This window comes from Drosophila subpulchrella, chromosome 2L (assembly GCF_014743375.2).
Source record: "Drosophila subpulchrella strain 33 F10 #4 breed RU33 chromosome 2L, RU_Dsub_v1.1 Primary Assembly, whole genome shotgun sequence".
In the NCBI taxonomy this organism is placed as follows: domain Eukaryota; kingdom Metazoa; phylum Arthropoda; class Insecta; order Diptera; family Drosophilidae; genus Drosophila; species Drosophila subpulchrella.
Window position 1 is genome coordinate 3,152,295 of NC_050610.1, and position 17,289 is coordinate 3,169,583.

At 42.8% G+C, this 17,289-nt stretch overlaps 7 protein-coding genes across 9 annotated transcripts; 3 read left to right on the forward strand and 4 right to left on the reverse strand.

The window, feature by feature from the left end:
- The first annotated feature begins 1,036 nt into the window (after positions 1-1,036).
- LOC119547540 (luciferin 4-monooxygenase-like) lies at positions 1,037-2,311 on the forward strand. 2 transcript variants are annotated; one of them, XM_037854437.1, is made up of 2 exons: positions 1,037-1,310; positions 1,364-2,311. In XM_037854437.1, exon 2 carries the CDS (start codon positions 1,573-1,575, stop codon positions 2,224-2,226), a length of 654 nt encoding a protein of 217 aa, XP_037710365.1. In that variant the 5' UTR covers positions 1,037-1,310; positions 1,364-1,572; the 3' UTR covers positions 2,227-2,311. The 2 variants fall into 2 exon arrangements, with proteins under 2 accessions (XP_037710365.1, XP_037710366.1); XM_037854438.1 differs by having other exon boundaries at positions 1,498-2,311.
- LOC119547537 (polycomb protein esc) lies at positions 2,261-5,396 on the reverse strand. The gene is made up of 3 exons (XM_037854433.1): positions 4,988-5,396; positions 4,744-4,930; positions 2,261-3,539 (listed from the first exon to the last, which is right to left on the reverse strand). The coding sequence occupies exons 1-3, from the start codon at positions 5,284-5,286 to the stop codon at positions 2,640-2,642; spliced, it is 1,386 nt and encodes a 461-aa protein (XP_037710361.1). The 5' UTR covers positions 5,287-5,396; the 3' UTR covers positions 2,261-2,639.
- A 37-nt stretch (positions 5,397-5,433) lies between these two features.
- On the reverse strand, positions 5,434-6,327 carry LOC119547539 (augmin complex subunit dgt2). Its single transcript, XM_037854436.1, has 2 exons — positions 6,018-6,327; positions 5,434-5,958 (listed from the first exon to the last, which is right to left on the reverse strand). Exons 1-2 carry the CDS (start codon positions 6,247-6,249, stop codon positions 5,492-5,494), a joined length of 699 nt encoding a protein of 232 aa, XP_037710364.1. The 5' UTR covers positions 6,250-6,327; the 3' UTR covers positions 5,434-5,491.
- A 38-nt stretch (positions 6,328-6,365) lies between these two features.
- On the forward strand, positions 6,366-7,765 carry LOC119547538 (mitochondrial cardiolipin hydrolase). Its single transcript, XM_037854435.1, has one exon. The coding sequence runs from the start codon at positions 6,388-6,390 to the stop codon at positions 7,192-7,194; it is 807 nt and encodes a 268-aa protein (XP_037710363.1). The 5' UTR covers positions 6,366-6,387; the 3' UTR covers positions 7,195-7,765.
- LOC119547541 lies at positions 7,718-8,220 on the reverse strand. The gene is made up of 2 exons (XM_037854439.1): positions 8,070-8,220; positions 7,718-8,014 (listed from the first exon to the last, which is right to left on the reverse strand). Exons 1-2 carry the CDS (start codon positions 8,082-8,084, stop codon positions 7,763-7,765), a joined length of 267 nt encoding a protein of 88 aa, XP_037710367.1. The 5' UTR covers positions 8,085-8,220; the 3' UTR covers positions 7,718-7,762.
- Positions 8,221-8,539: 319 nt separating this feature from the next.
- LOC119547013 (U4/U6.U5 tri-snRNP-associated protein 1) lies at positions 8,540-12,252 on the forward strand. Of its 2 annotated transcripts, XM_037853682.1 has the most exons (7): positions 8,540-8,892; positions 9,194-9,229; positions 9,260-10,146; positions 10,210-10,757; positions 10,818-11,573; positions 11,635-11,860; positions 11,923-12,252. In XM_037853682.1, exons 1-7 carry the CDS (start codon positions 8,625-8,627, stop codon positions 12,076-12,078), a joined length of 2,877 nt encoding a protein of 958 aa, XP_037709610.1. In that variant the 5' UTR covers positions 8,540-8,624; the 3' UTR covers positions 12,079-12,252. The 2 variants fall into 2 exon arrangements, with proteins under 2 accessions (XP_037709610.1, XP_037709609.1); XM_037853681.1 differs by having other exon boundaries at positions 9,194-10,146.
- Positions 12,172-15,515, reverse strand: LOC119547014 (protein-glucosylgalactosylhydroxylysine glucosidase). Its single transcript, XM_037853683.1, has 6 exons — positions 15,377-15,515; positions 14,621-14,997; positions 13,490-14,177; positions 12,913-13,431; positions 12,357-12,850; positions 12,172-12,293 (listed from the first exon to the last, which is right to left on the reverse strand). The coding sequence occupies exons 1-6, from the start codon at positions 15,466-15,468 to the stop codon at positions 12,244-12,246; spliced, it is 2,220 nt and encodes a 739-aa protein (XP_037709611.1). The 5' UTR covers positions 15,469-15,515; the 3' UTR covers positions 12,172-12,243.
- Between the last annotated feature and the right edge of the window lie 1,774 nt (positions 15,516-17,289).

Consider the following 17,289-nt stretch of genomic DNA (forward strand, 5'->3'; position numbering starts at 1 on the left):
CTACGCAAACAAGTCTCTCAGTTTTAAAGCTATCGGGCTGAAACTTTCCCAAAAGTCTTCTTTCTTTTGCAGGTAGTATATAAGTCGGAACCAGCCTGATCGATCAACTATATCTCATAGCTCCCAAAGGAATAATCGATAAAAAAATTTTTAAAAAATTATATCTTTGGTGTTTTTGAACATATAACCTCCTACGCTTGGAACTAACATTTTTTAATTAGTTTTGAATTTCGAATTAAATTGTATCAAAATCGGACGACTATATCATATAGCTGCCATAGGAACGATCGGAAAATTGGTGGAAAAATAATATGAAACAAATCATAGCTTCGGTGTTTTTTGACATATTATCTTATACTATTGGGAATATCTTTTTTTGTATTTTTAAATAATTATTTTTAAATAAAATAATTATAAATAATTTATTTAAATAATTATAACTGCAAGAATATACAAACTTCTGCTAAATACCTTTCTTGTTATATTTGCAGTACAACAAATTTTAAGTTTTTTTAAAGACGATTCCCTCTGCAGAACACCTTTATTATGGAGCGTTGACAAATCTAGAGATAAGTACGCTAATAGGTTTTTATCTTAAAGTCGAAATTTCATTTTGAATTTTTTAACGACTCGGCCGAGAACGACATTTTTAAGTTGAAATTGTTTTTCTTTTGCTTGAATCAAGTTGAATTGGCGGTATTTAAGTACATTGTATGTACAAATAAACTATTAGTTCAGTCCGTAGTGTATACTTATCAAAAAGTTGTTAAGTAAACTAAGTTTAACTTTTCTCTTCTCACCATTTCGTTCTTATATTGATAGCAAAATGTACTTGCACGGTTTTTAAGAACGAATGTTCTCAATTCAAGAACAATGTTCTCAATTCAAGAACAATGTTCTCAATTCAAGAACAATGTTCTTGGATACTTCTCTCTGTGTACGGTACACGCTCTTTTCAGATTTCAGAGATTAAAATCAGAAAAATGGAAAACTCATTTTCATTGTGAACAATGTAAGTGAACAATGTAAACATACTTTATTGTAAAGAAATCAATATGTTTATTTATAAACACATTCATAAAACATTAAATTTATTATTAGGACGTATACTATAAATAAGTGGGTTATAGCGCCCACATGTAGAACTAATAAAATTGTCATAAAATGTAGTTTTATCGAATTATGCTGTTGAAAATAATATTCTGCGATGGAAAGTGGAGCCCGGAAATCTATACACTTACCGGATCAGTTAAAGGAATGCCAAGCATTGAAGTTCTACTGAATCCCACGGGCACTGAACACATCTACCAGTAAGATAAAAGCAAAATCACTTCGAGAGGAGTATTAATATGTATTAAATTAGAAGTTCGATGGACTTACATCGTTATTTTTCACCTGCTTTCTTTTACACACCTGTATAAGTGATTTCGAAATACTTAAAATATCTTTGGAATTTCCGTTATGCAACATCATGTACTATCCCCAAGATTCTTTCAGGCCAGACCCTTTGATCCATCCTGTGCTCCTCAGGAACAACCGGATTAACAAAGCCCACCTGCCTTTCAAAGAAAAATGTATTACTATTCTTACTACCCTGCCCACCTTTTCAATAAGGCAATGCTCACTTCGAATTATGCATTAACGGTATTTGGAGTTATAGCAAGGAATGTTACAAACAGCAAATTTTCCTCTTCTGGCAGACCTTTTCAGGGCGTCAGGATCCACATTGTGGATGATTTCGGGAAGAATCTGACGTACAATCAAGTTGGAGTATACGTACACACTGGCCGACCCTGGAATAGATATTACGGAAACCCCGAGGAGAGCAGTCGCTTCCAGGACTCGGAGGGCTGGTTCCACACCGGTCATCTGGGCTACTTTGATAGCGATAACTTTTTGTACATCGTGGATCGTAAAAAGCAAGTTCTTAAGTACCAAGGTCTTCAGTACTACATTCCTGAGATCGAGGACGTTATTTCGGAGCTGCCTCAAGTGCAAAACGTGTGTGTTGTGGGCATTTACAATGAACGGGTGGGCGATGAAGCTGGAGCTTTGGTCGTGATAAGCAAAGGATCCGTCGTAACTGCTCAGGAGATTGTGCATCACGTGGCTAATCGGTTGCCGGCAAACCAGAAGCAACTCCATGCCGGAGTCCGATTCACCGAAAAGTTGCCGGCAAATGCAAACGAAAAGACTTTGCGTAAGGCAGCGCGGGATAATTCATAAAACCCAACAAAAAAGATTCCACGGAGTCGCTTTCGACATTTAAAAATGGTTTTTATTGTGGAATATAAATAATGTTATGCTGTTTTCGTTTATATAATATCTGGGATATCTGGTCAGGACAAAACTGCTCAACTGTATGAGCCCACATTTACAAAATAAATATTTTTAGCAATAAATAAATTATGAAAAATGTTCCCATAAAGAAAAAAATAACTAAAATGTTAAATGCTAATTACACAATTCTTGCATACGCTTTGAGGATATAAATACTGTGCACATTTGTATAAGACATAGTTATACTATAAACTACCAATTTTTGAAAGATACAAAAAATTATGTAACCTATTTGAAGATCTTAAGTCGTGTTTCCTATTAAGAGACACATTCCTAGCTTAGAATAAATATCAGCATTCCTAGTTGACGCGATCCCACCGCCAAACTGTGCTGTCGTCGCACACACAAACCAAAATGGAGCCATCTTTAGAGAAAGAAGTCTGTCGAATAGTGGAGTTGCTTTTGGGGTGAACCAGCTGGCTGCACTTAGTCAAATTGGGATCGTTGCAGTCCAGTTCCCAGACGAAGGTTGTGCCCTGTTGGTTGCCCAGGGCCAGAATCTTTTGCCAGGCGTTAAAGGCGAAGCGCACAAACCAAATCTCGCACATCTTGTAATCAAAATGATGAAGTACCGTGGTGGCCGACTCCTGGGGCTTGATCTCGTGCCAAGGCGCCGAAAGTTTTCCCGGCTTCCAGCACACAATGGAGTTCTCGCAGGATTTCGAGAAGACAAAGTCCCCAAACCATTGAACGCAATCCACATAATTGCGGTGTATATCCCTCGTAGAAAAGTCCGGAAAGTGCTCCTTGATGGTGGGGAACGGAGCCGTGTTTTTGTTGGGGCTAAATCCAGAGCTCAGCTCAATGGCCTCTTTTATGTCAGGCTTATCCAAGCGCCACAGCTTCAGCGAGTGATCCATTCCACTAGACATGATGCGGTCACCTCGCAAATCAAAGTCAACGGACAACACTTCATCGCGGTGTCCTTCGACGCCTCCAAAAACAGCCACACATACGTCCGACTGGATGTTCCACAGCCGCAGCGAGTGATCCTTACTGCCTGACAGAAGTAACTGTGGCCTAACCGGATGAAACTTGAGCTCGTTGATGGCGTGCCCATGACCAATATAGTTTTTGCTGCATTGGTGTTTCACGGGATTGAAAATCCGGATGACGCCGCGGTAGCCAGCTGCGGCCAGGACAGGATCGCCGGTCACCGTGTCGTAGGACCAAGCGCATGTGTAGAAACTTTCATCGGTCTAAAAAAGAGGACATAAGCATGTGTTAATTTTTACTTGAGTAATTCGTAAAGATTCATTAAAGAACCAAATTAAACAGACTAATCGAACTTTGAAACTAGCGATGTATTGAACTTTTATCTCTTTAATGTTAATGATATTAATAAAAACAAGGAAGAACCCTATAGTCGAGTACCTCGACTATCAGATACCCGTTACTCAGCTAAAGGGACCAAAGGGAAATGGAGATATGCAAGCAGCAAAGCGAGATTTAAATGCGCCACCTACCGGCGGAAGACAGATTTAAGCATTGTGGGCGTTAGGGTAGGCGTGGCAAATTTTTTTGGATCAATCGATAGGCATTGACGAGACCAATACATTTCAGTTAAAATTTTTAATCTAGCATAAAAATTGTGGGCGCCACAGGCTTGGGCGGTTTGTGGGCGTGGCATATTCGCATAACAAACTTGCGCTGCGTACAAGGCTACGGAATCTAAATCTGAAATCCCAATACTCTATCTTTGATAGTTTTCGAGATATCCGCGTTCATATTTACGATTTTTTGAAGTTTGTAGGCGGTTTGTGGGCGTTAAAGTGGGCGTGGCAAACTTTTTTTTGGGTCAATCGATAGGTATTGATGAGAACAATTCATTTCAGATTAAATTTTTACTCTAGCATCAAAACTGTAGAAGCCACAGTTTTGGGCGGTTTGTGGGCGTTAGAGTGGGCGTGGCGCTCTACTGAAACAAACTTGCGCTGCGTAAGAAGCTCAGGAATCTGCTCGCCAAATCTCAATAGCCTAGCTCTCATAGTTTCCAAGATCTCAGCGTTCATCCGGACAGACGGACAGACGGACATGGCTAGATCGACTCGGCTAGTGATCCTGATCAAGAATATATATACTTTATTGGGTCGGAAACGCTTCCTTCTGCCTGTTACATACTTTCCGACGAATCTAGTATACCCTTTTACTCTACGAGTAACGGGTATAATTATGTGTTTATACTGAACGCAGTTTTAAGGAAAGCGTTTACCATTTCTATAACGTATTTATAGGCATTATTTTTTAATAATAAAGAAATGCCTAACTCGTTTGAAAGTCGTTAATCGCTGTTGTTTATAATGACCATTTTAGGGAAACGGATAAAAATGTATACTTATAGCTTCCTTAATGAAAAGCAAACCTTGAAATTGTTTTTATAGGTTCAATCTCTTGAGTACCTACATCGGGGTCTGCGTAGACCTGCAGCAGACGGATTCCATTGTTGTCCATACCGTTGCTCCTCTCGCACTCGTATATGGAAACCCGATCCTTGCCAACGGTGGCGAACACCTGGGGCTGACCTCTGTCTAGGAACGGATTGAACTGAACGCCGAAGATCTGGTGGTTATGGTCCTCGCGGACATGGGAGCTGCAATGTTTCCGGGATGTAAGGCACACAAATCTAGCTATCCCAAGGGAACCTCACCTGTACTTGTACAGCGGTTGGACCATTTTAGGAGCCTTAACCCGTCGGCACAGGCGGTTCAATTTCCGTGTGTTGGGCGATTTGCTCCTGGTGGTGGTTGTAGTCGTGCTGAACAAACTGGCGGAGTCATCCCGATCGACGGAGTTGACTTCGTTATCATCCTCTTGCTCCAAAAGATTGCCGGCACTAGAGGAGTTATTGCTCAGTACTGCCTCTGGTGGAGATTGGGCTAGGGATTCTTCCTCTGCGGGTGGCTCTTCACTGGACGTACCCATCTCGAGAGGATTAGTTTCTGTCATGGCTGGTTAGCTTCCGCCAATTTTTAAGCTTGTTTTGTTTACTTAACAAGTATTTTCCCCAAAACAAACTGTTTCCCGCTAATGTGACCGTGCTAAGATTATACCATGTAACACCGACGTTGCCACTCTGCTGGCAGATAACACCTGTTTGTCTAAGAATTCTAATGTATTTAAACCTAATGCACATAGTTATAATTTGCCTAATCTACTTCTTGGCGGCGAGCAGCTCGTCCAGGTGCGCCTCCACTTCCTTGTGGGCTTTGACACTGTTTTCGGTCCGGGATGCGGCCTCGTGGACAAAGAAACCACGCAGTAGCTCCGCCTTAACTTGAACCAGTTGCGCCTGCGCCTGTTGCAATTTTAGTTCGTTGGCCAACTGTGGTCCCAGTTTCAGCTCGGCGGCGTCCTTGAGCAGGGAGCATTTGCGACCCAAAAGCGCCACCAGTTGCTGCAGCCCACTGCGATGCTCTTCCTCCAGTCGCAGTATCTCCTTTTGGTCGTCACTCAAGTCCGCATCCAGGCCTCCAAAGGCATCTGGGAACTCCTCGCGCATCTTGTCACCCAACTCAGCTATGGGTTGCAAAGTAGATCGTAGTTGAGCGGATAGTTTGGTGCGCACCGTCTTGCTGTCCGTATAGCTCAAGGGCGGAAAACTACTGCCATTCTGCAGGCCTGTGGGATAAGCTAACAACTTAATCACTGCTTTTCGGGTGAGTCGGTAATCTCTTTACCCAGCACTTGCTCCTGGCCAACGCTTTCAATCTCACCCAGTCGCGCATAGTTCCCAATGGATACCAATTTGAGGGCTCTTTTGATTTCCGCACTTGGATTTGGCCTCAGATCCAGGCGACGCAGCTCGTCCAGCACTAATTTCAGCTTGAGCACCTTTTTCAGCTCCGCGTCGCGTGCCTCCCGCAGGTCATCGGATTCTCCGGGCAAGAGCGTGGTGGAGGGATCTTCCATGTCCAGCTAAAAATGCCCAGAATTTGTTTGTTTAATTCGAATGGGCAAGCGCATGGCCGAGATATGGCAACGCCACTAAAAAGGTGTGGCCAGAGGCCAGCACACTGATAATATTTCGAGGATCAGAGGTTCACTTTTATGGTCACTCTAAGACAACTATTTGAAAAAGGATATTTTGGAAAAATGTTAAGTACCCAATTAATTATGGAACAGATCCGAGATCATCCCATTGTGGCCACCATTAGCATTGCTGTCGGCGCGGTTCTGGCATCCGAGGTGATGTGGAAGGCGGTTTTGTACTTTCGGGACAAACGGGAGAAGGCACGCCGCGTGCACGAAGTGGTCTGCTTCAATGAACTGGGCGAGATCTGTGCCACACAGCATCTCCGGAACTGCATGCCGGGATCACCGGAACCCGTGGTGTTCCGCTGCAAGAACAAGCACTGCACCCTGAGAAATGTGGGCAAGATCGTGGAGCAGATCGACCGGGCGGAGCACTCCATTGACTTGGCCATCTACACCTTCACCTCGCTGACCCTGGCGGAAGCTTTTAAGCGAGCCCTGCAGCGCGGCGTGAATATCCGGATTATCAGCGACGGGGAGATGGTCTACTCCGGCGGATCGCAGATCACTACGCTGGCTCGCTTTGGAGTGCCTGTGCGCGTCCCCATCACCACGTACATGATGCACAACAAGTACTGCATAATCGATGGAGTGGAGCGCGTCGAGGAGATTCGCATGCTTAAGAAGCGCAAGTGGATGCGTCCATGTTACAGTATCGCCATCATCGGTTCCGTCAACTGGACTCGCCAGGGATTCGGTGGAAATTGGGAGGCCTGCGTGATCACCCATGACGAGAAGCTAACGCTCATGCTCCAGGCGGAGTTCAACCGCATGTGGAAGGCCTTCGAGAAGGCCGAGAACAAAATAATCCAGAAGGAATAGAAAACCTCAACGGTTAGGACTTGGCAGCTTTTTACCAAAAGGTTCACCCACATTACCAAACAGTTCCTTTAAACTATTGAATAACTATAAAATAGATTTGATAATAATTCCCAGCGTAAGTGACTATTTAGCAAGGTTTAGGAATCGTAAAACAATAAGCTTAACAATTTACATAGACCAGTTATACCAATAAAAAAGGTACAAAAAAAATTTACAAAAAAAAAAAACAGTACACCTAAAAATAATGATATTTTTAAGCTTTGACTATTTTCATTAGTAAGTTAAGTTTATCTTTTCAATACCATTGAAACATTTTCGGGACTAGAAACAACAAGTGACATCTGTGATTGTCACACTGGAATTAATTATGATTTTAGATTCTATTTTTATTAAAAGCTAGTTTTTGTTATAATCTGCTTTCATTGTTATCATTTTGAATTTTTATAAAAAACTATTGTTCAAAAAGGAAATTTATAACCAACTATTACCATTCATGAAAAACTCTTATTATTTTTTTATTTTATTATATTTCTATTGTTTTCTTAAAATAAACCCATTCAGCTATAAACTATTTGTCTTGTTGTTTTAATTTGTCAACACGACGCAAAAATGTCTCCTTTAAGCCATTGAGTCGCTCTATTTCTGCCCGGATTTCCAGGTACTCCAGGTAGGACACTCCAGACTTTAATAAGATTTCGTGTTTGAGAGTAAGCACGCGGGCCACTTCCTTTTGCTTGCGATGTAGAGCAGTCAACTTAAGCGAAACGGTCGAGTCCTTGGGATCCTTCGACTTCTTGGAGTTCTTCGATTTCTTTGACTTCTGTGTGTCAAAAAATTATATAGTACACGTTTGATCGAGGTTTAGTTTTTCTTACTTTGCTTATTTCCATTGTTTATGTTTAGATCTCCGCGTGGTTATTTGTTGATATGTGCGTTGTGAATAGTGAAATGGGAAGATGAAGAATTAAGGCGGCAGTTTGGTTTACAACTCCTTATGGCATTTTCTTATTATTGCTTATTTTCGCTTATTTTTGGTCAAATAGGAAAGTTAAAACAACTGTAATTGACTATTTTTAAAGCACTTTAAATTTTAAAAATTAGTTTTATTTGGTCTTGCTAAATAAATTGGACGATTTTAAGGTTTAACACTTATAATTTTACATTTCCTTACTGGAAATTAAATACATTTTTTTTAACGGAGTATTGTAATACAATTTAACTAGAAATAAATATTTCTTAGTTATATGCTGACCCTTTTTACGACGTCCATGTTTGTGAATGGCAAAATGGGAAGAAGTACTTCTTAAAATTTCACTTGGTATTTTTTTATCCACTGCTGGTATATTCCCGCTATCCACTTGTGGTCACACCGGCGTCGTTTATAAAAAAATTGTGAAATTTTCTCTATTTTGTTGGAAAAAATAAAAAAAATGGGTTCCTCGTCGTCCGGAAAGAAGCACAAGAAGGACAAGAAGAACCGGCATCGGTCGCGCTCGCCGGATCGCCAGCGGCGGGCGACGGAGGACGAGGATGTGACCCTCGACCTTACGGACGACTCCTCGTCGCGTCACAGACACCACAAGCACAAGAAGCACAAGGAACACAAGGAACATAAGGAACACCGCCACAAGCACCACAAGCACAAGGAGCGCGAGCGGCCCAGCGAGGTCATCTCCCTGGAGGAATCGGACTCGGATAGTAAGTGTTTGCCCGTTATTACCTCAAGTGCAGGCCAGGCTCAAGGGCAATTGCCGCAGGCGGCGGATCCGGCGGAAAAGCGATATTCTGATTGACGGACCGTCCAATGCCCGGCAATCGCTTTGGTCCTGCACTTTTCCTTTTCCGGAAGTACTAAACCCATCGTTGCGTTTCTCCGCCTTTCTCCTTTTCTTCCAGGTGTTCCGCTGCTGGAGCAGATTGTGAGTGGGCGAGCAGAAGTGGTTGAAGCGATGGTCCCTCTGGTGATTAGACAGTTCTAACCGGTGTTCCCTATTTGCAGGTTCCGATTGCGTGGAGGTTCCGGTGCAGGAGCAGGCCAAGCAGGTGAGGGATGCCAGGGAGTCCTCCAATCGCGACAGGGAGCGGGAATCTGGACGAGAGCGTGAACTTCTAAGGCAAAGGGAACGTGAGCGCGAGCATGAGCGGGAACGTGAGCGGGAACGCGAGAGGGATCGGGAAAAGGAGCGCGAAAGGGAGCGGGAGAAGGAGCGCCTCAGGGAGCGGGAGGAACGCGAAAGGGAACGTGAAAAGGAACGTCTCAAGGAGCGCGAGAAGGAGCGGCTCAAAGAGCGTGAAAGGGAACGCGAACGAGAACGAGAACGGGAGCTGACCGCTCCCCCACCGCCACAAATCTCCAGGCATGCCGAATACGATTCCCGGCGAGAGCGCGAGATTGAGAGGGAGCGGGAGGCTCGCAAGCGATCGGGCAGAGAACGCGAACGGGAACGTAACCGGGAACGCTCCCGATCCCAGTCTCCACCGCAGGCCTCGCGCAAACCAGCCGCCAGGGAACGCGAGCCCTCTTCACGTTCCTTCTCGCCCATACCTGAAAATGGAGCCGGCGATGTCCTTTCCATTACGGAAACGAACAAGCTTCGCGCCAAGCTGGGCCTAAAGCCACTCGAAGTGGATAGTGGCCCAAGCAAGGTGGCGCCGCCTGCAGCAAACAGTAGCCAGGCTGAGAACAAGAAATCGTCTGGCGAGGCCGATCTCTCATCGTACAAAGATGAATGGGGCGAGTTCTTGCACAAGCCGGCCGACAACCTTAAGGAGAAAAGGCAGGCAGAAAAGCTGCGCGAGAAGCTCAAGCAGCGCAAGGAAAAGCGTTTTTTGGAGGAGCGCCTGGCTCGCATTAAAACGCTGGGAGAATCGGACGAGGAAACGGATAATGTATCCAAGTGGGTGGACAAAAACAAGCGAGTGGTCAACGAACGCGAAGAAGCCAAGCGCAAGGTAATTACTTTTACATCCTCCTAAATTATTTTGTTTTAAATTATATAATTTTTCCCATCGCAGGCCAAAGAGCTGGAGGAGCTGGATGAGGCCTTTGGTGTTTCGGAGCTGCTCGAGCAAGAGAAAACCAAAGCCCGTCAGCGTGCCTATGGCGATAACAATCTAAAGGGCCTGCGAGTGGATCACGACATGGATGATTTCGGCGAAGGACGCACGGTTATTCTAACACTCAAGGATCAAGATGTGCTTAACGAAGAGGAGGGTGATACTCTAGTCAATGTGAACATGGTCGACGAAGAGCGTTATAAGAAGAATGTGGCCAACAAGAAGCAGAATCCGCTCAGTTATGGCTACAATGTGTACGAGGAGCAGTACGATGAACTGGGTAATCCCATAGAGCGTTCGGTGCTGGAGAAGTATGATGATGAAATTGAGGGCCAGCCGAAAAAACGAAAGAACTTTGTGATTGGCGAGAGTATGGATGAGGAGCGGGAGCACAGACGCAAGCTTCTGGAGATTAAAACCAAATTAGCCGGCAAGCGTTTGGAAACTTTGGAGGATACCAACTTGCAGCTAGCATCGGACACATACAGTACAGAAGAACTGGCCAAGTATGTTTATACTCCCATAATAAGAAATGTTTTTTTTGTACTCATTTTACTTACTTGCAGATTTAAGAAGCCAAAGAAAAAGGTTAAGAAACTTCGCCAAAAACTAAAAGCCGACGATCTTGAGCCTTTGGTGGAGCCGGGAACTTCCAATTTTGGTAGTCGTGGTGGACGGTATCGTGATCACGAGGATGAAGAGATGGAAGTGATTAAAACTGAAGTTAAAGTGGAAGCAGAGGATGACGATTTAGAACGCGTTTTGGCGAAGGCTCGCAAGCTAAAACAAAAGGAGAATATCATCAAGAAGCCCTTGCCCGTCGACTTCGAGAATATTCAGCGGGAAATTAAACCTGAACCCGTTGAGGACACCAGTTCAGGTGTGGTTCTTACCGGTGTGGATGGCAACATCGTATTAAACGCCACAGCGGAGTTTTGCCGCACTTTGGGCGACATTCCCACGTACGGTATGGCGGGCAACCGTAACGAGGACTCCAACGACATGATGGACTTTGATAAGACCGATCAGCCGGAGGAGCACATGGACACTCATGACGATGAGCCTTCCATGAATCACGGAACCTGGAATTCAGTTAACCCAGATGAAGTGATGCAGCCCGCCGATTTGGATAATCTGGGAGATGACCTGGAGGATCGTGCCATTTTAGACGAGGAGCCCGACGTAGGAGCTGGCGTAGCGAATGCCTTGCGGTTGGCTCTGTCTAAGGGATACCTCGAAAAGGAGGAGAAGAATAGGCCAAGCAACACAAAAATGGCTCATCTGCAGGCCAAGAATTATTCCATTGAGGATAAAGCTGCTGGGTAAGTTAAAATATTACCTGGAAAGGGAAACTGAACTTAATTGGGAATCTTATCTTTTCAGTGAGGACGAAAAGGTTGGGCGCCGTGATCGCTTTCACTTTGGGCCCATTACGGACTTCAAGGACAAGGAGACCTTCAAGCCCAATGTCAAGCTGGATTATATCGACGACAATGGTCGCATATTGAACCTCAAAGAGGCTTTCCGGTACTTGTCACATAAGTTCCACGGCAAGGGACCGGGAAAGAACAAGATTGAAAAGCGTCTGAAGAAAATGGAACAGGATGGGGTGAGTACACCATTAATCAACAATTATGGGCGGAAAATTAATTGCTAAATATTTTCTTGCAGCTAATGAAGACCATGAGCTCGACTGATACACCATTAGGAACTCTGACCATGTTGCAGCAAAAGCAAAAGGAGACAAAGACCGCTTATGTGGTGCTCAGTGGCAACAATAAAAACGCGCCAGGGGTCAGCGGCAACTCAATAGCCAAGTTCAAGTAGAGAAGGAAGAAGCAAAGAAAAGCGATTAATTTACCAAGATAACCATAACCAAATGCAATAGATACTTCCTAATCCGCGTACTAAATACTTAAGTTTTGAACTCCTATTTGTGCATCCGGCCCAAATATGTAATTCTCTTCATATTTATTCAAATACACTTTGGATTTATCTTAATAGGCTGATCTGAATGGGGGGATCCTCATTACTACGAGTCACTGAAAATTGAAGAAATAGCCATCTTTACAAGGAACTTATTCAATATGAAACATTATACTTACAATTAAAGGATTTGCCGAGCACAGTTTTCTTTTGACCTTGAACCATCTGGAAGCCCTGACCAATCCTATCTGAACACTCAATGCTGGAAGACCGATTTCTAAAGGTCAAGCTACACTTAGCATCTCCATATGGTATAGAGCTGATATGGACTTCGTCCACATTTGGAGGCGTCATAGTTATGCCAAAAAACATTAAAAATTGGTCGTCGATAGTTCTGCCAAAATCCAGGGCTCCGTAGCCGAAGATTAACGCTTGCAAGAATCCGCCAATGCCGGTAAGGAAGTTCGCCGATCCCTCGTAACCAAGGGGCGTCTCACTCCACACCTTGAACTCCGGTCGAACATAACTCTTGTAGCCACGCTCGAAATACTCGTTGGCCTGCTGAATCTGAAGGGACCTCATATAGTTTGCAGCGAACATGGACCACGTCATTGCAGGACCCGATTCTCGGGTGGCGTTTGCATAAAAGCGAAGGTCGTTACTGTGTGTGATGCTTTACGGAGAGAAGAATGGGATTACTGGATGAGTTACATAATCTAATTATGTAATTTTCACCTGGTATCAAAATTTAATGGATAACCGAGTAGAATGGTATCCGCCTGCTTTACAATGGTATTAGGGATGTAGCCCTGGTGTTGGGGATGATAGTCCAGGTTGTCATCTCGTAGTATCACCAAACGATCGCTAACCTCACGCCATTTCTCCATAAGTTCGGTGCTGGTGTTACCACACGTTTTACCCAACCACTCGGCGAAATTCAGTGCAATTTTGGACACAGCATTCGTGTAAACATTATCATTTACGTCCGGATGATCCTCATCGGGTCCCATTACGTCTAGGAAGTGGCAAACATTTTGGGAATCGTCGCATGAGGCTCGGCTCACCAAGAACTCTGCCACTTCACGGGTTATGGGCCAAGCGGTATCACAGGCCCAGGCATTATCGTGGGATTGGGCGAAAAACTTTTGCAGGGCAAAGGATATATCGGGGGATATGTGAATCTCCTGTTGAGAAACTTCGGGGCAGCATGGGTTGGTTACCTCTGTGCCAGTGTGGGCACTCTCCCAGGGAAATCTTGAAGAAAATAAATAACTGTAAGTATCTTTAAGCAAACTATATATTTCAACCTCACCTTGCTCCCTTGTAACCAGTGGTATTCGCATGGTATTTTGCTGCCTCCAGTTTTCTGCTGCGATAGTCCAGCACCTCTTTTGCATAGTCGTAGCCAAACAGACTGACAACCGGCAGCATCCAGATCTCCGTGTCCCAGAAGTTGTGCCCCTGGTAGTCCGCCTCCAGATTGCCACGCCCCAAACCAGTGGGACTCAATCCGTAGAAGGGTTCGTTTTTCTGGTGGGTTTCGATAGACGGAAGAGAACTTACCAAATAAAATATGCCTGCGTTAACGATCTGCGAGAGTTCAAAAGCATCACCCCTTATTTCAATAGAGAACTCATTGTCCCAGAAGCTGTTCCAAGATTCGGTGTGCTTCTGTAGAAGATTTCTAGAGCTTAACTGGAGCACATCTTGCAGTTCCTTCCGCGCAATAGTTTCCTCTCTATCTATGGTTATAATAACTCTGTAGGTAAACTCATCTTGCCAGGTGGGCCACTGCAGTTGAAGGGGCTGGTCCAAGGGTTCACTAAAGAGGACAAAGATCTCCTGAGGATCCGGCTGGAATTTCTCGAATTCCAGCACCTTTGTCCGTCCTCGAAGTGTGCGATAATCTCCACTGGAAGAGCTGCCATTGCTTACAACGACAAAGTCGAAGGCATCGCTGGAGTTACCGGGAAAACAAGTGAGCTTCAGGAACTTTGGAGCTAAAAATATTTGAATTGTTTTAGTGAACATTTAGGTAGGTAATTCGGCTAGTTGAAGTTTTAATGTAGATTTTACAAGTTAAAATGTGTCTAACATTGTATTAACATCCAAGTATTGACAAAAAATTTTGAAACACTCCAAAATGTATAATATTTCACGGTTTTGTTTGTATGACTGCCATTGAATTGAAAAAATATTTTTAAAGTTTCATGTCAAAATTGCATTAAAGTTTTGATTTAAGACGATATGTGTTTTGAAATGATAGTTTTTGAACAAAGTTCTCAAAATCTCTAGTGGCGATCAAGGAATATAAAAAAAGGCTACACGTAAATTTATATACAAAGAACAATCTTACATTTTTAGTTTTAAGCTTTGAATTTGATTTGAGCTAAACTCATAAAAAGAAAATAAAAAATAATTATACAATATTAATTTTACTTACAGTTAACCTTCGAAAGTCGGTTGGCAAGTCTCTTGGCTACTACTTCATATACCAAGGCACGATTGTAAAACTTGTGCGGATAGGTTCTCTGCTCAACTGAAATCCCAAGTGTTCTGTAGGTTGTGAGAACGCGGAAGTAGCCATCCCGAAGATCCATCTCGTAGCTAGTTCCATTTACGTCCACATCGTTACCAGTGGCACAACCGAAGCGATCGCAAACTTCCGCGCTGATATTTAGCCAGTTGGGAATGCGAGCCCGCTTGCTATTTCCGCCAGCTCCGTCGTAGACTCCGTTCATGAAGATGGCATCTCCGAAGACTGTATAGCCAAGGTGTCCATTGCCCAAAGTTGGCATAAAGTTCAGGTCGGAAGGAAGACTGTAAAGTGCTATCTATTATTATTAAGTGCAAAAGTAATATACATAAAATACAGCATTGCCATATCCTTGCTTCTGTCAAATGGAATTTTTTTTAAAGAATCCTATATAAAATGTTTATTATCGTGATGAAAATAAGAAATCGTTTTAAGACTATAAAGAAAAACTCGAAACGTTTTACACAGAATCACTTAAATTTAACATTAGGTATGGTTACTTATAATCAATCAATTAAAACATTTTTTAATGTTTAAGTATGTCTTAAAGTATCTTGATTTTAGCCCACAGACATGAATTCTAGAAATAAATGACTAAAAAGTATTTTTTCTGCAATTCTGCAACTTGTAGCTTGTTGTTGCAGAAACTTCAAGTTTAATTACCTGTTTATTTTTAGAAGATATGTTTTCGGCGTTTCGGCAAAGCAGCTTTGCAAAAGCGCTATATTAACGATGAAAATAATCCTTTTTATCATATTTTAGCGATCTACTCAGCAGTAAGGTCCGACGTATACTGATTTCGTTTCTCACTTCAGAAAATTGCAAGTCTCTTGAAGGTGATAAGAACGATGATAGTAAGATTTAATCTCTGAGCGGAGAAATGGGGCGATTGAGCAGAGTCGTAAATTATTGTATACTCTCGGTGCTTCCCCAAGTTCTCAAGTGATTGCTTGGCAGTTAATATATGGACGTTAGGGTGCGTCGATTTTGAGGTCTTCAAATCGTAGGGGGGGACGCAATCTATGGACAATTCTTCTATTGCCAAAGAAACTATGTCTTCAAAGAAACGTTTGACTGTCCTCATTTGCAAGAGAAAAATACCGTTTTTTGATGAAACTTACGGAGCATTGGTATGGACGCGAAATCAGTTTTAAATCGTTTGGGCGGAACTCAAATTAGTAGCAATTGTAAGCATTGTTTCCCAAGAAATATATGTCGAAAACCACGTTTGACCCTCCGCACTTGCAAGATAAAAAATACTGTCATAGTTTCTTTGGCAATACTGCATATAATTGTCCATTGATTGCTTTCGCCCCCTACGACATGACTTATTTTTTGTCCCATGCAAATCGAACCACCCTAAATGAACTTAAGAATGAGCTTAATAACTTGTTCAAAAGTAATGTATCCGATCGACAAGTTCTATGATAAGGAATTAAAAACAATAACGGAAAATCTTCCTTCTTTAAGTTTTGCAACCTACCTTCTTATCAACTAGTCCTCGTACTGTTACTTATCTACGAGTAACGGTTAGGCTTACACGCTATTATATCATTTAAAATTTATTTTAACAAGTTAGTTATAATCTTAAAAAATTTATTATAGCTTGTTTCCTTTAATGATGATAATGTATTGATATCTTGCCTTCGTACGCTATCATAATTTTTAATTATAATACATTTTCTTTCTGTTGATTAACTCATTTTGTACAGCTGCCTTATTATACCTGTTCATGACTAAGGATGGAAAGTACTCATAAAGTATGGCTAGAAGAGAAGGTAGCCTTTCGGCATTGATCTTAGTTTTTCTACCGCAATGCCGATAATATTGTCCCATGTCCAAAGGCAATTGGCATTCTTCCCAAGCACTTGAAAACAATAAAAAAGTAAAACACGAGGAGGGAAGTACACACAAGTGCCTGACTTTTTATTGCACCGCACTTAGAGATCTGAATGGGCAGACAAGAAATCGACTTGGATGGGCCAAGATTATCAAGACGGAGATTAGACCTGACCCAAAGAGAAGATGCGAGTGCTGAATGGAGGCACAATCATGGGAAATCTTCTAATGTAAGGGGGAAAACCTCAAATATAAAATAAGAATAAAAGTCATTAAAGATTGACTACTGTCAGGTGGCTAAGGCCAGATCTCTGTGGCTGGGTGGCCCTAGACTACATTCTTTTCACTATTTCTGTCGTTTTTTATGATATTTTCATAATTCCTAGTTACAAGGTAATTATGGTCTTTGTTGTCGACTCTAATTACCTGGGAGTCAACGTCTGCCCTTTCCCACATTGGATGTCGGCAGTAGCCCTTGCTGAGCTTTACATCTGGCTGGATCGGCCTCCCAACCGATCTGGGTATATCCGAAATATTCAACGCCATCTTAGTATTTGACAACCAAGCGTAACCAAGCCAAGCACCGACTAGCTATAACCGATATGCGTTCGTGACTGAAACCCCCTTTGATGGTTCTGTTACCCCAAGTATGTGGCGGTATCAGTACACTACAATTGCATTTTGGCATAACTAACCCTTTTTAAGAATATATTTTAGTCATACGATTTTTGAAAATG

Excerpts from the sequence above, each read along its gene's own strand:
- LOC119547013 (XM_037853681.1), top strand. The coding sequence starts at position 8,625 with ATGGGTTCCTCGTCGTCCGGAAAGAAGCACAAGAAGGACAAGAAGAAC. Across the intron at positions 10,147-10,209 it reads GCGAAGAAGCCAAGCGCAAG|GCCAAAGAGCTGGAGGAGCT; the intron begins GTAATTACTTTT and ends TTCCCATCGCAG. Across the intron at positions 10,758-10,817 it reads AGTACAGAAGAACTGGCCAA|ATTTAAGAAGCCAAAGAAAA; the intron begins GTATGTTTATAC and ends ACTTACTTGCAG.
- LOC119547540 (XM_037854437.1), top strand. The coding sequence starts at position 1,573 with ATGTATTACTATTCTTACTACCCTGCCCACCTTTTCAATAAGGCAATG.
- LOC119547539 (XM_037854436.1), bottom strand. The coding sequence starts at position 6,249 with ATGGAAGATCCCTCCACCACGCTCTTGCCCGGAGAATCCGATGACCTG. Across the intron at positions 5,959-6,017 it reads TGGCCAGGAGCAAGTGCTGG|GCCTGCAGAATGGCAGTAGT; the intron begins GTAAAGAGATTA and ends CTTATCCCACAG.
- LOC119547537 (XM_037854433.1), bottom strand. The coding sequence starts at position 5,286 with ATGACAGAAACTAATCCTCTCGAGATGGGTACGTCCAGTGAAGAGCCA. Across the intron at positions 4,931-4,987 it reads CAACCGCTGTACAAGTACAG|CTCCCATGTCCGCGAGGACC; the intron begins GTGAGGTTCCCT and ends GAAACATTGCAG. Across the intron at positions 3,540-4,743 it reads AGGTCTACGCAGACCCCGAT|ACCGATGAAAGTTTCTACAC; the intron begins GTAGGTACTCAA and ends CCTCTTTTTTAG.
- LOC119547538 (XM_037854435.1), top strand. The coding sequence starts at position 6,388 with ATGGTCACTCTAAGACAACTATTTGAAAAAGGATATTTTGGAAAAATG.
- LOC119547014 (XM_037853683.1), bottom strand. The coding sequence starts at position 15,468 with ATGATAAAAAGGATTATTTTCATCGTTAATATAGCGCTTTTGCAAAGC. Across the intron at positions 13,432-13,489 it reads ACTGGTTACAAGGGAGCAAG|ATTTCCCTGGGAGAGTGCCC; the intron begins GTGAGGTTGAAA and ends ATTTTCTTCAAG. Across the intron at positions 12,294-12,356 it reads GCTCGGCAAATCCTTTAATT|TGACTCGTAGTAATGAGGAT; the intron begins GTAAGTATAATG and ends TTCAATTTTCAG.